Genomic DNA, 20,480 nt, shown 5'->3' with positions numbered 1-20,480 from the left:
GGGAGCTTCAATTGGTTTTTGCCTATTTCCAATCACAGACCTTCAGATACTAATGTGGTCAAACTACGCGGCAGCTGAAATTACTTATTAGCTAATGTCACACGACTTTATAGACTGAATAATAGTAACCTAAATAACTCATTATCTTTTGCTATCTTAATTAGGCAAGCATGGGAAACCTTTATACTGTAATCTGACCTGTATAGTGATCTGACCTGTGCCATATTGTATGAAAATATTTCGTCATAGTTATTTTGCAATAGCGGACACCATGTGGAAAACCTTTTAGCGAACTCGTGTTCGATAAAAGCAGCCGCAGGCGACTTACGTGTCAGTAGATCCTGACAAGATTCCTAAAACCCATACGACCCACCCCAAGAAAGATCATATGGAAAGTAATAATATTCGGTGAAATTTGCTCCGCGACTATAATAATAAAGCGACTAATCAAAATGATTCCAAGTCAATTTCTCGGAGGAAAATGTTCATAATCTCGCCCCTATAGGCCCTATAAAAGGCTATAAAAGCCCCTATAGGCCCTAATGTAAAGCAGCGATATCGGAGAGGAGACTTTCACTCTGGCCGTTCTTTTTGTTCCAGGACGTGCCACAATATACACTAACCAAAACGCACAAACTTACTTCCTCTGATTTCGCTAAGTGCTTAAACCTAGTATTATGACGACTGAGCTAAGTAGTAAAGAAAAGTGCTGGTACTATTCACGACATGTTTACAAAAGACGTATCTAGATAAAATGCGTCGGTCCATTACACACAGACTTTAACTATCGCAAACATCTGTTGTGTACAGTGAGAAATCGAATAGAAAAAGTCTGCGCGACTACTAGCATAGTTGAACGAAGCATAGATCGGAGTATCGCTAGTTTTACAGTCCTCGGTTTCTAGCTGACTAGGCTTAATCCACTAATAGGAGTCAGACTATCCAAATAGCTTTTGCTTGGTAATTGCCGTGAAGAATAGTGATCGCAGCCACAGTTCCTAGAGAAGGTAAAATAAAGGCAAGCGTTGGCGAAGCGAGAATCACAACTGTCTACAAGTAGGATTTTTCTGGGCCGCGTATGTGCCTTTAAAGGACGTGTGGGTTAAGCTGCTCGCGACATAGCTGATTTGCTTTGGGCTTCTACATATGGTCATATTAAACATGATGTTCTGGCTGAAGTATAAACCATTCATTCAGTAATAGACTCTTCGGACAAAGAAAATAGTCACAGAAAGCATAAGAATTATACCTAAATCCATAACGACAAAGTTTATCATAAAGCAAAAAGGGCTGAAAACGTAAGAATATGGCTCATATCGACGTTAAGTGAATGTGCATGCCAAATTATCTTCGGTTATTACTTCGATAAATGCTAATGGGAGCCTGAAATAAGTGACAGTATCCGAAAAAATCCTTGCACAAAAGGACACAATTCACCTGCGCTTCTACCTGAATGCAATACACCTTATCAATGTTATAGGAACTGGTAATCAAACCTATTTGTTACGACAACTTTAGTGAAATTAATGAATATCAATATTATGATATATATGCGTACATTTACGCAATGTTGCACTAAATAGTTTTCCTTATATATCATATCTTACATCTGGTCGCTTTCACTACATTATTCCCATTTGAAAGATAGTATGAACAAACACCATCCGATTTACGTATTCGAAGCGAAACAAGAGTTAGTATATCTGAATATTATCGATAATATTAGGCGATGGAATATAGCACTTTGAGAGAATGGTTAAGTTATATTGTTGCCTTGTAGACTGACATCACCAGGGCAAGCTTATTCCGCCGAGTGTGGAACTTACGGCGTTTAGATTCGTTTCCGCCAAAATCGCTACCTACAAATCTTAAATATCATTATGTATTTCCGAACGAAATTTAGACATAGACCTCCTGACATTACTTCAACCAGACGTCTCGATAGAATCAAGTTAACCTGTCGTGAACAAAATGAACTCGATTGGCAGATCTGGCATCACACATGTTACGCGGCATTAAAGAGAATCTACTAGATTGACCGATAAAAGATTTAATATGAAGGCCTGTGATTAACTGCATTCAAAGCCTATAAATTAATTAATAGCTGTAATTTAAGGCTATGTTTATTAAGTCACAAGGAGAACAAACTTCTTCTAAGTTGTTTCACAGTTCTGTCAGGTCTTCACCTGCTATCTCCAGGTTCCTTCTCAATTCCCTTTAAGTACCAGTTTGGATGATGCCGACGACGACGTCTATATTTTCCATTGTCCAGATCGTTCCTGAGTTTTAATGTGAAAAAAATACATTCGGCTAGGGCCAACTTCTCTGTTCTTTAAGGGACCTTCTCTAGATAGAATTCTAGGCAGCCCTAGGTCCCACAACATTACCTAAATCAGTCGACGTTTAATTTAATACAACAGCCCTAGAGAACAACAACCTATGCTAAACGGTTAGTTACAGATACAGGTTAAACCTAGCGTTTACCCGCACCGATTTTAGGCGCTGTCCGCCCTCTTAACCATGCTAGTCTTATAATATACAGAGGTTGCGGAAGTATCCCGATTTGCTTGTCACCAACTAAATCGCTAAATGTCATTGACAACGCGGTGATAGTAAGAAAGCTCAAAGCACCAGTTGGAATCGATCTGACGCGTCGTCTCCATTCGGTAGCCCTGCCAGTATCTCTTATGGCCGGGATAATTCAAAATCAGCCATCGATACCAATTACCTGTCCAACTTGTGCGTTCTTCGCCAGTCTCGCCGGTACTGCTCTTATCGTTGCAGACAAAGCAGCTGATACAGGTCTCGCGCTGTCTACGCTTCCTCGAGTGCAACCAAAATTAGTCGCAGACAATGTGGTTTACAAAGTAGACGCTGCTACTGCTGTCAAAGAACTTACTGTGAAAAAGCAACCCATACAAGGGTCAGTGCAAATACCTAAGGAAGTAAACGCCAACACGGTTGAAAGCCTACCGTTAAGACTCGAAGCAGGAACGGCACCATCCGTCGAAGTTCCTGGTTTATCACGGAACACTGTTACTACTTCCGACGAACGGACAAAGGCCAAGCAAGCGTCATCAAGTAAACCGTCGTATGTTATTTCAGCGCATGGCCTTGTGTACTATTACTATTACATATTTTTATAATAGCGCAATAGTCATTAGACTTATTGGTTTTTGTACCTAGCAGCCTTTTCAGTATTGAGGACCGTGGACATTTGTTATTTCTGTAAGGCTAAAGCAGAGGATAACACCCCTTCTGTTATTTACTTCCCTCTGATAGGGAGGTAGTCTGGGAATAATGACATGTCAAGTTACACCTAATCTTCTCGATTAAGGTTGATGAAGAGCGAAAAGTAGTGAAGATATGCGCACGAGTTCTCGTTTAATCGTAGTAAAACATAAATTCCGCAGAACACCTCTTACATACTCCCAAACGAAATAAGTTTATTTGGTCAAAATATATGTCACTATGTAAAATAGTATATTTGTACCAGATAAACTGAGGGCACGTATGTTTATACATATATACTCTGTCTATGTATTTTTTTCTCTCTCGTTTCAAGTTCTCTAGAAAAGACACCGCAAGCAGCTAAGGCGATTCCTACGCCAACGGCAGCCCCCAAGTCTAATACTGAAGAATGGGCAGACTTCAGGGAAAGCGCCCAATCGAACTACCTACCTGAAGTCGAAGAGATTTGTGGTATAACGAAGGAATTTATGAAGCGCCTCGACGATTTCGATCTGTCGAGTGAAATTTTAATTCCCGAAGGCCTCACGGATTTTATCACCCGGGAAGACGATGACCTAGCAATCTAAGGCAAATGTTTATACAGGAAGTCCCACTACAGAGTGGGAGCTTTCGTTCGGCGGGGACCCGCTACTTTGTCCATGTCCAGAGTGCTACGCCAGCCACGAAGAAGTCTTCACTTGCTGCTGCCTTCGATGAATTTTAGTTCAGCGCCTTACCGGAAGCTGATGGCATCAAAATGAATACCCAAATAGCGAAAACAACTTTCGAATCCGTGAAGTACGGCTCGAACAATCCTGCGTCGAAGCAGTTCTGTTTCAAAGCGTATCATTTCGATCGATATTAGCCTATTATTTTTCTATAAGTTATATGAGACAGCCGGTCAATAAACTAAATAAACTCTTTCAAAATGTCGTTTGAATGTTTTATACATATATACTCTGATTTGACAATTTGCCTAGTTAACGATTGCTGGGCAACAAGTGCAGAAAACTTAACCCGAAAAACTTGCCACTGACAGGCCTCATTGAACAGCTAGAGCAGCTATAATAAGGATAGTGTATGGTGCAGTAACAGAGTTGTTTTATCAAATTCGAACAATACATAGAGTACAGAAAAATGCAGCAATTCATAGTTTTTGTTCTACTACGGATAAACGGTGATTTTATCTCAACTATAAACACGCTGTCTTCTACAAAAAATAGCGAAACAATTAACGTCGAATAGCAGTAAGGGCTCGTAGTCCTTCAAATCGCTAAGGCATGCTTTTATATTTGTGGCGGTTTGTTGGTCGGACCTGATGGTATTAACGACAAAAATCATCGTCACAATCCCGTTCGATCGTTGTCGTAAGAGAAACGTAGCGTATTACCTGTACACCACATAGCCTGGTCACCGTAGTAATTAAAAACAATATTTTCTAGTTAAAACTCAATATCAAAGGAAGCTTATGTTTTACTCTGCCAAACACTGGGCGTTAGTTAACAATAAGTTACTAGAAAAAAGCGATACATTCCGCCGCACGGTAGGGTGATTGATCAATTAATTACACGCCACAATATTATACGTAAACAAATGTATTGGGGGCAAAAATTGTCCGTCCTGTGTAAATTAAGTCATTTAGTTAATTAGGTTTAGAAGTTTCCACGCCACTAGAGAACGCAGAGATAGCTTTATAAATGGTTTTTTCATTGTTGCAACTACCGCAGGACTCTATATGAGCAACGTCCCCTCTATGTACGTTCATTCAGCAACATACCGAAGCCCGCCAAGATAATATTTACTATTCGATAGGCTTCACTATCCAGAACGTCTTCTGAATATCAGCTGCGCTTAATACTAGCATCTGGTTGGTTATCTTTCTCCAACAAGCGCCTATCCGTCGTCCGGGTTGAGTCGGTAAGCGATCAGTAATCAATTCTTTACGTATATACTTATACCTACAGACCGTTTGCAACGATCAATATTTTACTTCGTTTGTTCAGATACGCTTTTAGTTCATCCCAAACGTGTCGACGGTGAGACGACCGTTTGTCCTTGCGTGAGCTTCCAGCTAACAGAACAGCTCGTACCAACAAGAAAGATGACCAAATCTCCCTAATCCATAGACGCGATGCTGGCTGAATGACATCACAATAGCTCAGTCGTTGGTTAGTTGAGTAAAATCGTCGGGCTGACTTGCGCTCAACTCGTACTTCTATTAATTCTAAACGCCATCATCGGAATATGCGCTTCTTCGCTTGTACACGCTCGCAATATAGACCTGTTTGTTTGGGAAAGATTGTATTGTCTCTTTACTTGGGCGAATAACGAAGATTCCCGGATAATGGCGACAAATACGAAATGATTGAATGCGATGTAATTGTGAGTTACTTAATATAGCGAGAAAAAAAAACATATCTGTGACGCTTCGTTCACAAACTGTGGTTCCCACGTAAATATTGTTGCCCGGTTAAAACGATCGAAACACTGAGCAAGCACCTACGGATCTACAACAGGTACTGTTGCAATGGTACGGGACCGTACGAAGTATTTATTCCACTTAAGTATGGAAGAAGCTGTTGATGTATGTAGCGTAACAGGTTTTGCTGATTAACATCTACAAACGATAGTTTTGTCTGGGGCATCATATAGTTTTTATGTTGCTTCCTCGTCTGCGAGGACAAAACCAGTTGACTAGTGACGTCTGTAGTTGACTAGAGATAAAATTTTAGTAATAAAAATTGGATCAGCTACATAACTACTTCTTAAACAATATACGAAAGCATGGGTTGATTGTAAACAAAGAGCTGCGTGACACAGGTCCCAAATAAACTAGATGCAAATATTTTCATTGAAGAGGTGCTCCGATTGCTGCCTATCTATCTATCAATTCAATGTCGGAAGGCAAGAAGGCCCTACGGTTGACGAAGTAGGCCAAACAGTTACATGAACCTGGACGTAGGTCGACAATTGGTAGTGTGCATTCATGGAGGCCGAATCTGACTTATACTCTCGATAGTAGTGTAGTGTACTGTCGTTTCTCTACAACCTAGGTGGGAAAACTCTATACACGAACAGTACGACATAGCTTCCCAGAGCAGGTACTCTAGTAAATAGAGATGTCTATAGGTCAGCAAGCGGGTTATGGAAAAACATCTTCGTAAACGAACTTTGTATACTGTTACATCGAGATTTCTGACTTCATTCTAGAGAATGGATTGAAATACAGCAAGGCGTATGAACAACTGTGCAGACGTACTAGTTATAGGAAAATCAGTGGTTCACTCTAAGAGCACTTCTTCGTGACATTTTACTTCGTCATTTAAAACTTGTTCGATGAATCTGTTTGCCTGCGTAGGTCACGATTCTCCCACATCTTTTGTACAATACCGAAAGACAAGACACACAATTCTGTTTGTTCGGTATCGTGTCTCAAACGGTTACACGATCCACGCGTACAAATAATAGCTTAACGCTTATGCGTAATTCAGGCTCTTTTTTTCTGCAATACAGGAAAGTTTATTGCTTTTTCGGAAACAAAACTTCGACGCGTTTAGGCGTCAGTCCTTTGTTTTTTTTCTGGATAGGTTAAAAGTTTATGGGGCAATGAATTGCACGAAAATAGTTTCATGTAATCATTATTCTCTGTGTATGGTTAGATACTAGGCTCGTTCATACCGAAGAGTAAGATCAAAATACCAATTAGAAACAGTTACGCAACGCGTAACCTGTGTTTTGCAAGGTAGCCATCCTCACTCCAATCCGGCGCTTTCGTGATTCGAAAGCCCAAACGTCTGTCAAAGCGTAGCAAAGGTTGATAGTATTGTGTGACGCTTTTCGCAAGGACCATTGCTGATTGCGTATGTATGTATGTATGTATGTCATTCGACACTTAATGGCCAGCTAAAAAATGACCGAAGTACAACGCGATTCCTTTTTATCATTTTTTTTTAAAGGAAGAACATGATTGTAAAATCGATATATTGTATATACGAATGCTAAATTATCTATACAAATCAACGCTATTGTACACTAACAGCGTAGTCTTTCGGACCCTTCGTTCCTGCTTCCATGAGAAGGCACGAGCATATACACGTTGATAGCTTTAGCTCTGGCCGGCTACTTAATCTATCCGATTTTGTTCACTCTAACCTTATTTTATTTTTTCAGGATGCTCGCGACTCGGCGGGTGAAGAGGTCGCGGCAGCAGATGACGCAACTTCATCATCCTCAGAGGATCAGATAGCTATGACAGTGACAGCCATACCCCCGTCGGCAAGTGGGTCTGCGGAGTCCTTAACGACGCCCACAACAACTGTTGTTGAAACTCCGATGTCAACAACAGACTCGAGGCCCGCGTCAATGAAAGCATCCGTTGCGACCGTGTTGTCAAACCCACTGTTGTCGGCTACACCGGAAACAAAACTTTCGGAAGTGCCCATCCCTTCGTAGGTGTCGTTGTTTTCATAATTATGTACTAATTTTTTAGCATATTTAATCGCTCTATGCTGTTATAACGTTTCTTCGAAAAAGTAAAATAGTTGTTATTTGTGCATTTGTATACCTAGCATGATACTATACGGATATAATCAGGTGGAAGGAAACATGTTAGAATTATGACCGATAACAGCTTTGTTCAAAAGTAAGTTTTGACTGTGTATGCTAGACTTTCTCTCTATATTGTCTAGGTGCGAGTGACTGCGCGTCCCAGATATAAGGTGCGCCATATTGCTACATACGTTAACATTAACTAAATAGATTTCATTGCTGCATTACAATAAAGCGATACATCCGAGGTGACTTCTACTGAAGGCTTCAGTGACGCATGGCAAGATAACCTTCGGTTCAGAAGGTCAAAATTTCAATTTGGACAAAAACGCAAACCGGTACGTGTATTGCTGCGCGATTTGTCCTCCCCCGTACAATACGTACATTTGTTTAAAGACAATTACCATATATCAAATGACGACATTTATCGCTTTATGAAAAAATGTTTCCATCGCTGTAGCTGGTCCCTTCCAGCACGAACCGGAACCGCACCGTGTGTTTACGGCCGGTTTCGGTATTAGAACTCCCCCGTTTACTGGTATATCGTCACTTCACCGTCACGGAGATCGTTCTGTCTGTTAAACCGTTTGCTATTGGCCGTTGCTAATTTCCGCGCTTGGCAGTTGCGTCTGCAGAGAATGAAAGGACAATTTCCTAGAATGGTTTTTTTTTGTAGGCATCGCAGAAATTGCGTCGAGAAGAGCTTGTGGCATCCGAAACAGAGTCCGAAACATCGATGTTTGTACGCGAAACACAAATGGCATATAAGAGAGAAAAGAACGAGGTCAAACAAGAATCAGACAAATTGACCGACAGGTCAATAGTGGCAACAACGGTAAACGGAGCAATCGAGACTGTTGCAGAAGCGTGCGTTTTTTTTTCGTTTTAATTATATTAGGTAGTTGGTTACCGCATATCTCTTTGGTTTAGGCGTCGGACTCTTTCTATTAGAAAGATTACTTTGTTACTACTAATTATCTGTCCTGATCGTTATCTGTATTATAATATTCATTTAGATTGAATAATTTTAAGAAATTCTGTGTGCAGTCTTTACAATTGTTCTATTGTATTTAACTCCGTTAAGATACAAATGGGACAAATTTGTATGGCAGGCAAAAAAATCGCAGTATAAATTTAATGTGAGAACGATTCCTATTTAGCTGCGTTACCTGTTTGGTTTTTTCTTCCGTCAAAATTATAATGGGTTACGCTGAATTGGGTGACGGGAGTATTTTTCACTTCCTGGCTATCCTTCCTACTAAAGCACGGCTTCGCTATTGCATCGAGGGTCCAGCTCATTAGAACGAATAGTTGAACTGGGTCTCGTTTGACTTCAAGGTTTTTTCAACATTCTCACAACGATTTCAGACTAGTTGTACCGTGTTGTGAGACGTTAAAACTTATAATTAACATGTGCAGTTATTTCGCCGCCACTGCTGTAGACAAATACCTGAGGAGGACTCTGAAGAATCGGCGCATGAAGAGATGTGGCACGAAAACGTACAAAAAGATTCACCCCCTCCAGCTAAATATACAAACGTGCCGATCGCAATACATCGGCCGGCAGTACATCGGGACGATGTCCCGCGCAGTACAAAGGTTCCACCTGTTCGTCAGAACATAACGAAGAACCCACGGGGCACAGCTTCGGAAGCACAGCTTCAGCGGCTGGTTGATGAAATTGCCAAACTTAAAGAAGAGATTTTGAGACGTCAGGTAAGCGAGAGCTTTACTTGTTATTGTTTATTAACGCGCTTTGTTACACACTCTATTTTGAAGGATGCGTGTTTTGTGGCCACTTGACAACAAGAGTATTTACATTTATTTTGATTTAAAAACTCGATTAAGTAATCGAGGAATTTTAGTAGAAATTATAAAGTGCATAAAGTTCACTTTATAACGCATTGAATTATTCTGTTCAAATTCGGTTCGTACTTTATGGATGGCCAATGTTTGTAACTTGGACGCTTAGCAACTAATTAATAACTTAGCAACTAGCCGTCAACTTTGCTGCTATTCTCGTAACTAATAGTTACGAACAAATTACGAGCGAACTCCTCCGGCATCTCAAAGTGGTCGTGGGAATGTATAGACGGAAACGCATCGGCTCAGCCGAAGCCTAAGCTTATACTTTTGTTGTAGCCAACTGTCAATTAAAATGGAGAACAAAATGCCATTTTAGTTAACCCGGATTATGAGCCAAGAAGACGCATACCGTAACCGTACTCGCCAATCGGAAGTAATACATTTCTCTTATGTTTACATAGGCTTGTTAGATTGTTTGTTAACATTAGATCAGCTGTGTAAATTTATCAGTGTCAATTGCAAGCGTTTAGAGTTTTCCAACCTGCCGTGATTGCTTCTGGACTACTTGGTTTTCATCCACAAAATCTCCTACTTTAAAACTGAACTCACTCGTCGAAAGCTATAAATGCTAAAATCGACCATCCAGTCATTGAACAAAATCTTCCAGAACATTGTTTCGATCAGATCACTTTCTCTAGAAAGAATAACATCTGCCGACAAAATGTCAGGCTCGTATGCAAGGGCCATCTCTGTTTCTATAAACCTGTCGCGTAATTATGTTAGATTATGTGAGAAATCTCGGTCAAGCGATACACAACACAGACCCTCCAACACTCCCTTCGTGCTCTGTTAAACAATGAATATATTGGCCTAGAAAATGGACCATGGCTATATAGCCATTACCAAATATTTGATGAATCTTACTAAACAGCATAAACTTTGACCTGTTTGTCGCAAAACTGACTTTCGTGTGACAGCAAGCCGAACCAACTGCGGTGCGTTGTTCAGGCCTAATGTGCGACTTCAAACCTAGATCAGGCCGTAAGCCAAAAAGATGAGGCACATTTTTTTGATTGATTCAACGATGTTTCACCGTGGCAAGTTACATTCTGCACCTCAAATAGCTACCCGCATACCCACGAAAATACCTACGACGAGAGCTAAATGCCAGCAAGAGATGTTCCGCTATATATATGTATATATTTGGTCTGGCAGGACAGGAAGAACCTGAAGCACTAACACATCGTAGATTACATGTGCAGCAATAAAGAGAACTACGAAGAGAAGCAGGAAATATAGCACAAGGGGGAGACTAATCTATAACAAGGTACCACTATTCCTATTGTTTCTTAGAATGATGACAGCAGAACAACAAACACAATAGTAGAATACGGCTATCCTACCCGAATCGTTGTTCTTACATTTGCGACATGTTTCAATGGTTACAGAGAGATTCCATAGCTCTATTAAGCGCCACTCCACCAGCGGGGTCCACTCCACAGCCACAGCCGCCGCCGCCGGCGCCATCGCCTCCGCCATCGCCAGCTGGGGTCGGCTTCCAGGGCTATGCCCTTCGAGAGCCGCCCGTTCAACCAGTTGCTCCTTTGCCCGCATATAACATAAATGACCAACCTCCTATTCAGGCAGTAGTAGAAGTTAAGGGGCAAATGAAGGCCGCAGAAGTAAATCGAGAGATTATAGCACAAATTGCTAAACAACAAACCGAACTTCAAATGAAAGTAGAGAAAGTAGCGCAGAAGACAATAAAGCGAGAGAAACCGTAAGTGTAAAGCTTTTGACGAATCTGTTAAGTGGTGATACTATATTATTGATTGCTAAACAAAGCATCCACAGTAAAGTGGAACAGGGCTTTCATAGACGGCTAATGTAAATACCACCATAATCGTGTGTTTAACTCATTTCAGTATAGAACGACGGTTCTGAACGTAGAACGAAAAACATTCGTCAGGTCTTACCAAGAGTTAATAGTGTTTCGAACAAGGACAAAGGAAGATGTGAATCTAATCAAAACTATAATTCAATATGCTGGCTAAATTCCCGCACTAAGCAGGCAAATACCTAGGAGTGAGGCCTGCTATTCTAAGCAGGATTCACACGTTACATTTTCACAAAAAGTTAGCGAGACAACGTTTGTTACCCAGCCGTAGTGATCTCTGTGGCTACAGGGGCAAGCAATATGGTGGCTTAAACACCTTATTTGAATGATGGTGAACCATCATTCAATTTTTATTTATTTATTTTTATTTTTAATTTATTATTTTTATTTCAATTTATTTATATATTTAATTTTTTTATATTATTATTTTTTATATAATTATTTATATTTAATTTATTATTTGAATGATGGTTTACTTTAGTCATGTGTTTGTACCTTAGAAATGTCTGGGTTTAGGCTCGTTCAAATTAGTAAACATAAACAATAATAACTGTAATGGTTATCTTATTTGGTTTTAAGGCGGTCCCACGATGAACGTCATTGGGATGAATTCAATGAGACTAAAACGCTAGCTCGACTGCCGACGGCCAAGGTGTTGAGAGGACCGCCAGATGGGGAAGATGTTGAATCGAGCGAGATTCTCATTCCTGACAGCCTTACAGACTTCACACAGGTTGATGACGAGGCTGAGCGACGGCGCAACGCTAGGGCTCCTCTCAGTGATGTGCGTATTTACTCGATCTATTATCTTCATAATGCAAATTGCAAATACGTACACGTACGAAGATCATTTAGCACAGTGCTATAGGGATGTAAACTAGAACGCGCAAGCGCTTAGCTTTTCATTACAGCTGGGTGGCATTGTTACGTTGGTAGACCTGGGTTCTATATTGTGAAGCGTTATTTTGAGAATGGGTTGCTACAAATCGTCGATTTAAGCTATCCGTCCAGCCTGAAGTCGTTGAATCTGTATGAAATACGTGCTTGTTTGCACCCAACCGTAACCCTAAAGGTAAATTCAAAAAGATCTCCCGTTTTTGAGCACTTGCATTTATTTTCATTCCAGTACGCAAACGACCCAGATCACCCTACTCGTGATCCCAAAGGAAGCGCAGCACAAGGGTACGTTGAATTGATATTCTATAAAATAACCTAAAATTTAGAATACATGGGAATATGGGTGTGGCTTTCAATTCTTGTCGGCTGTGTTACTTCCGCTAGTTCCATCTTCCAGTTTCATTCATCTGCCACTCCATCACCAATACCGAGATTAGATAACTAAGTATTAAATTAGTATTTGTACTTACTAGTCATTGTTAATAGCACTTATCTATGAACAATTAGTGGCGTGTGGTACAGTTGGTCTAAATCGAAATATCGTACATTGCCTAAGTCAGTGGATTTTGCCTATTCAAACTAATGACCAAAACAATTGATCTGGGCCCTCAGTAGAAGTTACAAAATTACGTTGACATGCGTCATGGAAATGGATTTCCGTAAAAGATTTCAGCAACAACAGTCGCGACTCGGCTCGATGTCTTTCTGTGTGTGGGGGTTTCATCAATTCATTAACCACAAGATTATTGGTTGTTTGCAAGGTATAACTTGCCTATTTTCGAATATTTCCGTTCCTACTACCAGCCATGCTAACGTTACCAGAATATAGTAGGTGACGATGTTTGCGAGCATCGTTTGCTTTAGCTAGATGCGATCCTTAATGCGCGTGAATTAGGGTACTAGGTGTGGCTTACCAGAAAGGGATGACTGCCACCAACCTCCTATATACGCGAGTCAAAGGTTTGTCTTATAATCCATATGTGCATGTCCACTATTTGCATAGAGCTTTTTAGGAACACTTGGACATGCTCCATGACAACGTGGTAAAATAGAAAGTAAGCTGGAACCACTGTGCAAAAATCACCAACTGGAACAACTATTCAAAAGACTGTACTCAACGCGGGTGCCGTACTTTCAAGGCAGTATCAAATGCGGTGTTTTGCTAGGTGACCATTGATTCTACCGCGACGATGGTGGCGTTTAAATTTAAAATTCAACTGCCGCACAAATCGTGCGAATCCGTTGGACCGAACACATTCCAAAACCCTGTCTTATATTGAAAAGCCCAATTTTCTCAGGTAGTTTTTCCTTACCTGAGTAGAAGCGCTTCAGCTTTGCAATGCAAAATGGAGACTGTCGGACCACTCTTGCGTATGACAGGAGCCGCTATTTTGGATCTTTCCAATCTCGATTAACTTGAAACGCGTTGGTTCTTGAGGAAAACATCAAGACACCTAGTAGTTTCATTGTTTCTTCACACTTCATTGTTTTTGTCATTGTCAGAAGTTTCGCGAACCAGCTTAAAACATAGAAGAAGAACTAATCTTAGGCAGGCCCTTTTGCTAATACCCTACGAATATAGACGGCTATCATTATTATTTTCACTATAATTAGCGAACACAACTAGTTCACGTAGACGTCAACCTCAAGGGTCACTTTTATGTTTAGAGCATTAGTGTTACCAGGATGACTTATCCAGAATATCTGCACATACCTGTCGGCGTAAGAAGCTAGATCTAATAATCGTTTGGTCTCCCTAGAAGGGAAACGCTTTAATAGAAAGCTAGATTTTTACTTTTCCGTGGCCTTTTCTCGACAAAATTAGTTAGTTTTACCCAAAATTTCATATGAATGTCGAACGTTGTGCGAATATCTTGGAAACGGTTAATCCTATCCAAAAAGGTCCGTAATCAAATTGCTCTCATTTAAGCAACGTGTCTGTCATTCCGATTTAATCCGTTGAGGTACCTAATTAAGAATTAATTAATTTTAATATTTAGACTGTCGAAGTTAAAAAAAAAAAAAAAAAAAAGCTGACAAAGACAACGAAGTGTGTTTACGTTCAGAAAAATCAGCCTACCTTTTCTGATAGCACCAACCGTTCTCAAGATAATCGATACGAGATCCTAAATACTGGAGCAACGTAATCTTTTGCACCCGAGTGTATCTGATATTCTGTCCGTTTCATTGTGATGCGGCTGCATTGACGATGCCCAGAATCATGGTGTTACAGCATACTAAAGGGAACGCTCAGGTCCATTTGCTAAGTGCCATACGCCTCCGTGCTAGTGTTGATAGCAGCCTTCTAAAGGCTCAGGATTTACCGACAGACTTTAAGCCACCTGGTAGACTTCGTTGGTATCGCGCTGTTTCTTCAAAGACTCAAAATGCAAGGTTTGTTGACCGACTCGGCGTTTTAAAAACTGGAGGATAACAAGGAATAACCCTAATTCCCTACAAGGTACAAAGGTAACTTCGAAAGAAGGAATCAGACTATAAAAACAGCTGTAGATAAGATTAGGCTTCTTACTGTCACCTTTTGATGCGTATCAATAATCTGTCGACCAATCGTCATCGTATTTAGTTATGTTCATCTTTGGGGTGTAGCTAAATGTAGGTAATAATAGCAGAGAATAAATTGCTGAAATTGTGTGAACAATTCACGGATTAGACGGCGGGAAAAGCTAAAACAATTAAATAACTACAGAGAACTAGAATCGCTATTTAGAATTAGTCGTTTGAGGAAATCCGAAAAAACAATCCGGCCTCGTTCTCTATAATTCGCGCAGACCTTTCAGCATTAACGGTAAATATGTTTCAGAAAATGCTTGCTGTCTTAATAATCCTGAAATTAAACCAAAGACCTACCGACGAGTCATCTGGCACTCGGACAGTGAAAGAAAGAAAAAAAACTCTGATATACGTCCGTCGCGGATACGTTCCATTTGTCGCAGTTTACTATTCACCGTGTCACAGCGCTAGAAAGCATCGTCGATAACGGAAAATCTCAGGTCAGAAACAGTAGACCGTGTCATGAGGCGCTTGTTAAACGCCAACAGTGGTGAGTTCATGCGTTATTAAGCGATCTGGTTGTGTCCAGTGTATTCACCCATTGAAAAGAGAAACCTAGTTCTACATGTAGCTTTTATCGAACGTACCCGTACTGTTGGAACTCTTAACCATCACGTAACTAAATACTTCAATACAATACCTAATCCAATTCGCTGGAGACCTAATTCTTCCGATTCTTTGGATTGTCGTTCTAAATCTGTCGAACTAGTTTCAGTTGACAAGTATCCGCCGCATTCAGAATCGCCTACAGTTCTGCCACCCACGCGGAAATCGACAAAATTGTGCAAAGAAGGACAAAATTTCACGACGTTTTGTCGCACTGTCTTAGATACGAAAAGTAAATGAAAAATAAATAAGGTTGTTTCAAAATGTTCACTATAGCCTTCTCTTTTGTAATTTTCAAGTGGCATCTCGACTCGGCAGTTATTATTAGTATTTCTCATAAATCTTCCCACCCTACGATTGATGTTGTGGAGGGTAGTAAATCAGTCGTATATTGCGTCGGCTGTAGCAGTTCTGGATTAGGCTAAGTTCATTGGCACAAAATTTCATCTGAATATGGAGGGTTAGTTAGCATCTAACAATCATAAAAGCTATTTCAAAAGCACAGTGCTGGAACATTGCAGGGCAAGATACGAATCTGACATTGAATCGTATGTAAAACGCTGTCGAACATGTTCTGTCGGAGCTTTTTAATTTAGTTTAAGGCACGACTTCGGTCTGTTTTCGTCTGTCTGAAAAATACATTTGGTATTATGCCGCACAAATACCTGGAGGAATTATCGCAAGCACCAATGGGTTTGTGCTCAAACACGGTCGATCAGGCTTGTGTAGTTAGGTAGGGATGCTGTGCAACGTTTCTAGGCAACGTAGCCGTGCACCCGGAGCGCTCAGACTGCGATGTAGGTAATAGCTATAACCTGAATCGGAATAGTTTTGCTGACGCAGACCTTTGGTCTCTGACATGCTGTTGCCACTCCTTATTTATTCGACGAAAAAGATTATCTAACATCAGCTTTAGCCTAGATTCTGTTAGCCGTGTTCTTAGCGGTACAGCTCACGACGACTTAACAGCACAAAAGCTGTAAAAGGCTACCTAACGTAATTTTACTAAAATCTATATATGTAATGAACCCGCCTGACTGCATATGTAAACAACCGTATCAATAAAAAAAACCTACGTGAACATGCGTAAAACAACGATTAGTGTGTGCAGAATCTTAGGTGTTCTATCTGCGTGTGCCTTTGTCCTATTTCCCTTTTTCTTTACGTAGGCCATAAAACAAAATTCCCGAATACAGCGACTCTGTTGATCCTCTAGACGTAGAATTAAAAACGTAATAATATAATCTAATTTATGTCAATGTAGTTAAATTATTCGGTAAGCCTTATTTGGACAAGAAGAAGGGCATAGCTGAAAACGATATTCACGCGAGTGTATTTCAGAAGGTAACGAAGTTTATGTACAAAGCAATTGAGCTATGTTTCGGAATTGTCTGAACCTCGGCTTTACCTAATGTGGCTTTGGGGGCATTGAGTAATCTCCGGTTAACTTTGACGAACATAGCCTAATTGGTAGTGTTAGATGATGCCTACGTAGCTTCTTTTCTGCTTTTCATTAATCAGTTTGATAACTCCTGCAGTACACACCTTTCATTTCCATTCTGCTTGGCAGCAGTACAAAGTGTTCTGTTGGGTATTTAATTCTTTCGATACAGAAATTTATATCGTACACAGGACTTCACAAATGTGTGTTCATGGCAATGTTATGCGTTAATTTTTTTTTAACATGCGGTTACAATATGTAGAATATCTACATTCGAATTAGATTTGAAGACAAATATGGAATGCTGCTCTGCTTTATTATCTTTGCCGGCGTAACGACGTGACGAGTCTTAGACCGCTAAAACGTCACTATCGATCCCAGAGCCTTACATTTATTGTAGGGTTTTGTATCGCTAATGATCTACTTAGCCAAACGGCAGTTGGATTTTAAGGGGCTTTTGGGCTAGCTATTTTTCAAATTATAGTTAACAACGAAATCTAGTGCGTCTTCCAGACCAGTGCGTGAACTGGATTGAATAGGGAAACTGATCCTAATTGGTCTATGTGAGTCAGAAAGGGGCTTGCTAGTTTGAATTTGAATGGATAACCTCAAAGTGCGACCTTCAACGCTTTGAAATTGGTGAAATAGAGGTTACAACTGAATGCATAGGTCCACAGTAGCCTAAACATTTCTCATTAATGAGTTCTTCCTATTCGACAAAGTTTTACTCGTACGCCTCTGCCGAACATTCCCTACAGGTTTCAACTTTAAGAATAACGCAAGTGAAATATAGCTATTCTTTTGGATGCGAAGAATAGGCAAATTTCTCCTCAACGATTACGCTTTTCTATTCAATGAAGCAATGGGCATCTCAATATCAAACGAGGCACAAAGGACAGGTCGCGGTGCTTTGTAAAGACGGCGAAGTCAATTGGATATGTAACCAATGTTACATATCCAATTGACCGGGGGCCGATTTTTCTGCTCGGTCATATCTCCTGGTGTCTTGAATGCTAAGCATGGGGCACGTAATAATTTTTCAATCTTCAAAAGTACCTTTTCCCTCGCCAGTGGTAGACACCCTCCCCAAATGCAAAAAGCTTTGAATGATGGATGATGATGATAAGATCTGGCGGTACAGTTGTTCTCTAAACCTAACCTTTTTCGATCCACAGTAATTTTGGTGCCCAATATAAGTGTAGGTTTGTCTAGTTCCCTAACTTCTAAATAAGTTGGCGCTTCATATACTTATATAATATATGTATATATATGCGATTGAAGGGCTCTTTATTGAATTGCGGAATTAACGTTCTTAATGGTAAACTAATGCTAATACTAACTAAGTTGTGCTTGAAAGAACAGGTTCAATGATTTGACACCTAGAATTCAAGGAATGCGCTTCAAAACAATGTGATATGTGCCATAATCACAGTGTTATGACAACTTTTTTATTTTACATCATAAGGCTATACCTCAACAGTTAAATTCAGCAGAAGCTAAGTTTTTCTTGTGATTGTAATTGCTTAAACATCACACTGTTTGGACAAGGAATTACCGCCTGGTGACTCAATTCAATCGGGTAAGCTCTTCATGCTACCAGTTTTCTTTGTTGTTTGAGAAAAATTGGAAAGAAATGTTAAGATATACATTTTGTACTAGTTCCGTTTTCACATTGCTAGAATTCAAATACCCGCCTACGAGCGGGTAGTAATTGCATTTTAAAAGCGTGGCTTTTATATAGTTTTCGTTACCACTGTTCTTTTAGGAAACAGCAGTTTACGTATGTAATCTTTCTTTGTACTGATTACAAACAGTAATATCCAGTTATATTTCTAAGGAAGATTTCTTGAATTTAAAAATGTAGTTTTTTCAGGTGCACCTATCGTAAGCAACAGGTGCTGAAGTCCCTCACTGCTTCAAATCTTATAAGCCTTGCATAAACCCTTCCTGTCAGTACAAAAGCTCTACAGGCAAGCGCAACAGCCTCATCACTAATGTCTCCCCCAGCACCAGCCAAGGCCCCGTCCTTTGCAGCTGCTCCGCCTTCAAACAAAAACCCTGTGTCAACTTCCCCATTGCCTACTCAACCTGAAAAAGAGTCTTCCGCACATGCAAAGCTATCGGATGTTCCCACTGATGGATCAGTGATCCCAAGAGCTGTTTTAAGCGGTCCGAAACCTGCTGTGGCTCCTGAAACACCGTCTCCCGAATCAGCAAACGAACAACAAGCAGCTGCAGGGCTCAAGGCCGTTGTAAGCCCAGCAGTGTGTTTGGCGAGGACAGTCGAACTTCTGGCAACACCAGTGCAGACTTCAGCTCATTCGTTAGCGGTCTTTTCAAACACCACAGTGAACTCCAACGCTGTCTCAGCATCTCCACGGCCCTTAATGACTGAACATACGCATCCACCTCTGGTGGTGACGCTAACCGCCACACAATCAGTTTCAGCGTCCCCTACGCCGTCAGAAATACCCGCATGTATATTGTCAGCATTCGACAGGGCGCAGATTCTCTCCCAAAGATCATCGCCGCAATCCGAACGGTCCTCTCTGGCATCCTTAGAGGAAGCTTCTGTGCCGAGTGGAATACTGTCACCGAACTTAACGGTATCGCTCAAAGCACCTGATCAGGTTTCGCCAGCAAAAAAGTCGGCAGAGCCCGTGCAATCTGCAGAGGTACACATTTCTGTACCGCTTGGATCAGGACAAGTTACGCAAGAGCGTGGAAAAATACCAGTAGCACCACCGGTGCAATCGGAGGCATTTGAAGGAAGCTCACCGAATTCCGCAAGGACTCTGCCGAGTCCGGGAACTCCATCCCCAATCTTGGATCCAGCGGCGCTACTGATGGCGGACCCTGCAGCACTAACATCGGTCCCTTTAAAGGAGGGGTTTATCAGCTTGAAAGATTTGACGACCCCCGAAAACGTGCCACCAGCCCTCGAAAAGCTAGTGGCAGTGCCTGAAAAAGTTGTATCCGTTTCTAAGGGCGTAAAGCCGGCATACACAACGACAGCACCAGTTTCTAAAATAAGACCGGCATCCCTTGCAAAAGGTTTCGTGCCACCACCATCGGTTTCTGGAGAAACTGTATCAGCCCCTGCACAGTCGTCCCACAACGCTAAAAGTCCGGAACCGGTTTCCGTAAAAGACTTGCTAGTTTCTTCAAAACCTGTATCGGCTCCACCGATACCACCTGGTGGTTTGGCTCAAGCAAAGTTACCACAAGTTCCCGTGCCGGCACAATCGAACTCCACAAGTTCGGCATCAAACTTAAAAGGGCCATCAGACACTCCAAAACTCCCATCAGATATAGATCTCTCATTACTTGACTCGTCAACGTCCAAAAAAATGCCGCTTCCGCTTTTTACTCCGTTAGGAGTCTTAGGGTCGGAAAATCTGTCGCTGGAACCCGCATCGGATCCTGTGAAAGCAAAAGCGGCATTACCACAAATACAACGGCGTCTAAAATTCGTTCAGCCAG

At 41.0% G+C, this 20,480-nt stretch overlaps 2 protein-coding genes and 1 long non-coding RNA gene across 8 annotated transcripts; 2 read left to right on the top strand and 1 right to left on the bottom strand.

Moving 5' to 3' along the window:
- The first annotated feature begins 2,528 nt into the window (after positions 1-2,528).
- Positions 2,529-4,160, top strand: LOC111271250 (uncharacterized). Its single transcript, XM_022851932.2, has 2 exons — positions 2,529-3,091; positions 3,566-4,160. The coding sequence occupies exons 1-2, from the start codon at positions 2,688-2,690 to the stop codon at positions 3,816-3,818; spliced, it is 657 nt and encodes a 218-aa protein (XP_022707667.1). The 5' UTR covers positions 2,529-2,687; the 3' UTR covers positions 3,819-4,160.
- An 840-nt stretch (positions 4,161-5,000) lies between these two features.
- LOC111271212 (uncharacterized) lies at positions 5,001-15,826 on the top strand. Of its 6 annotated transcripts, none has more exons than XM_022851902.2 (11): positions 5,001-5,148; positions 7,402-7,679; positions 8,015-8,117; positions 8,456-8,646; positions 9,222-9,495; positions 11,034-11,365; positions 12,062-12,266; positions 12,609-12,664; positions 14,597-14,848; positions 15,201-15,440; positions 15,660-15,826. In XM_022851902.2, exons 2-9 carry the CDS (start codon positions 7,480-7,482, stop codon positions 14,811-14,813), a joined length of 1,578 nt encoding a protein of 525 aa, XP_022707637.1. In that variant the 5' UTR covers positions 5,001-5,148; positions 7,402-7,479; the 3' UTR covers positions 14,814-14,848; positions 15,201-15,440; positions 15,660-15,826. The 6 variants fall into 6 exon arrangements, with proteins under 6 accessions (XP_022707637.1, XP_022707643.1, XP_022707628.1 ...); XM_022851908.2 differs by lacking the exon at positions 5,001-5,148 and adding an exon at positions 5,537-5,747; XM_022851893.2 differs by lacking the exon at positions 5,001-5,148 and adding an exon at positions 5,537-5,761 and having other exon boundaries at positions 14,597-14,773.
- On the bottom strand, positions 12,201-14,589 carry LOC111271243 (uncharacterized). The gene is made up of 3 exons (XR_002686762.2): positions 14,460-14,589; positions 13,693-13,898; positions 12,201-12,290 (listed from the first exon to the last, which is right to left on the bottom strand). It is a non-coding gene; the product is annotated as an uncharacterized LOC111271243 (long non-coding RNA).
- Positions 15,827-20,480: the final 4,654 nt, after the last annotated feature.

This window comes from Varroa jacobsoni, unplaced genomic scaffold (genome assembly GCF_002532875.2).
Source record: "Varroa jacobsoni isolate VJ856 unplaced genomic scaffold, vjacob_1.0 scaffold_168, whole genome shotgun sequence".
Taxonomy (NCBI): Eukaryota; Metazoa; Arthropoda; class Arachnida; order Mesostigmata; family Varroidae; genus Varroa; species Varroa jacobsoni.
The sequence above is the reverse complement of the archived record's forward strand: the minus strand, read 5'-3'. Positions and strand labels throughout refer to the sequence as shown.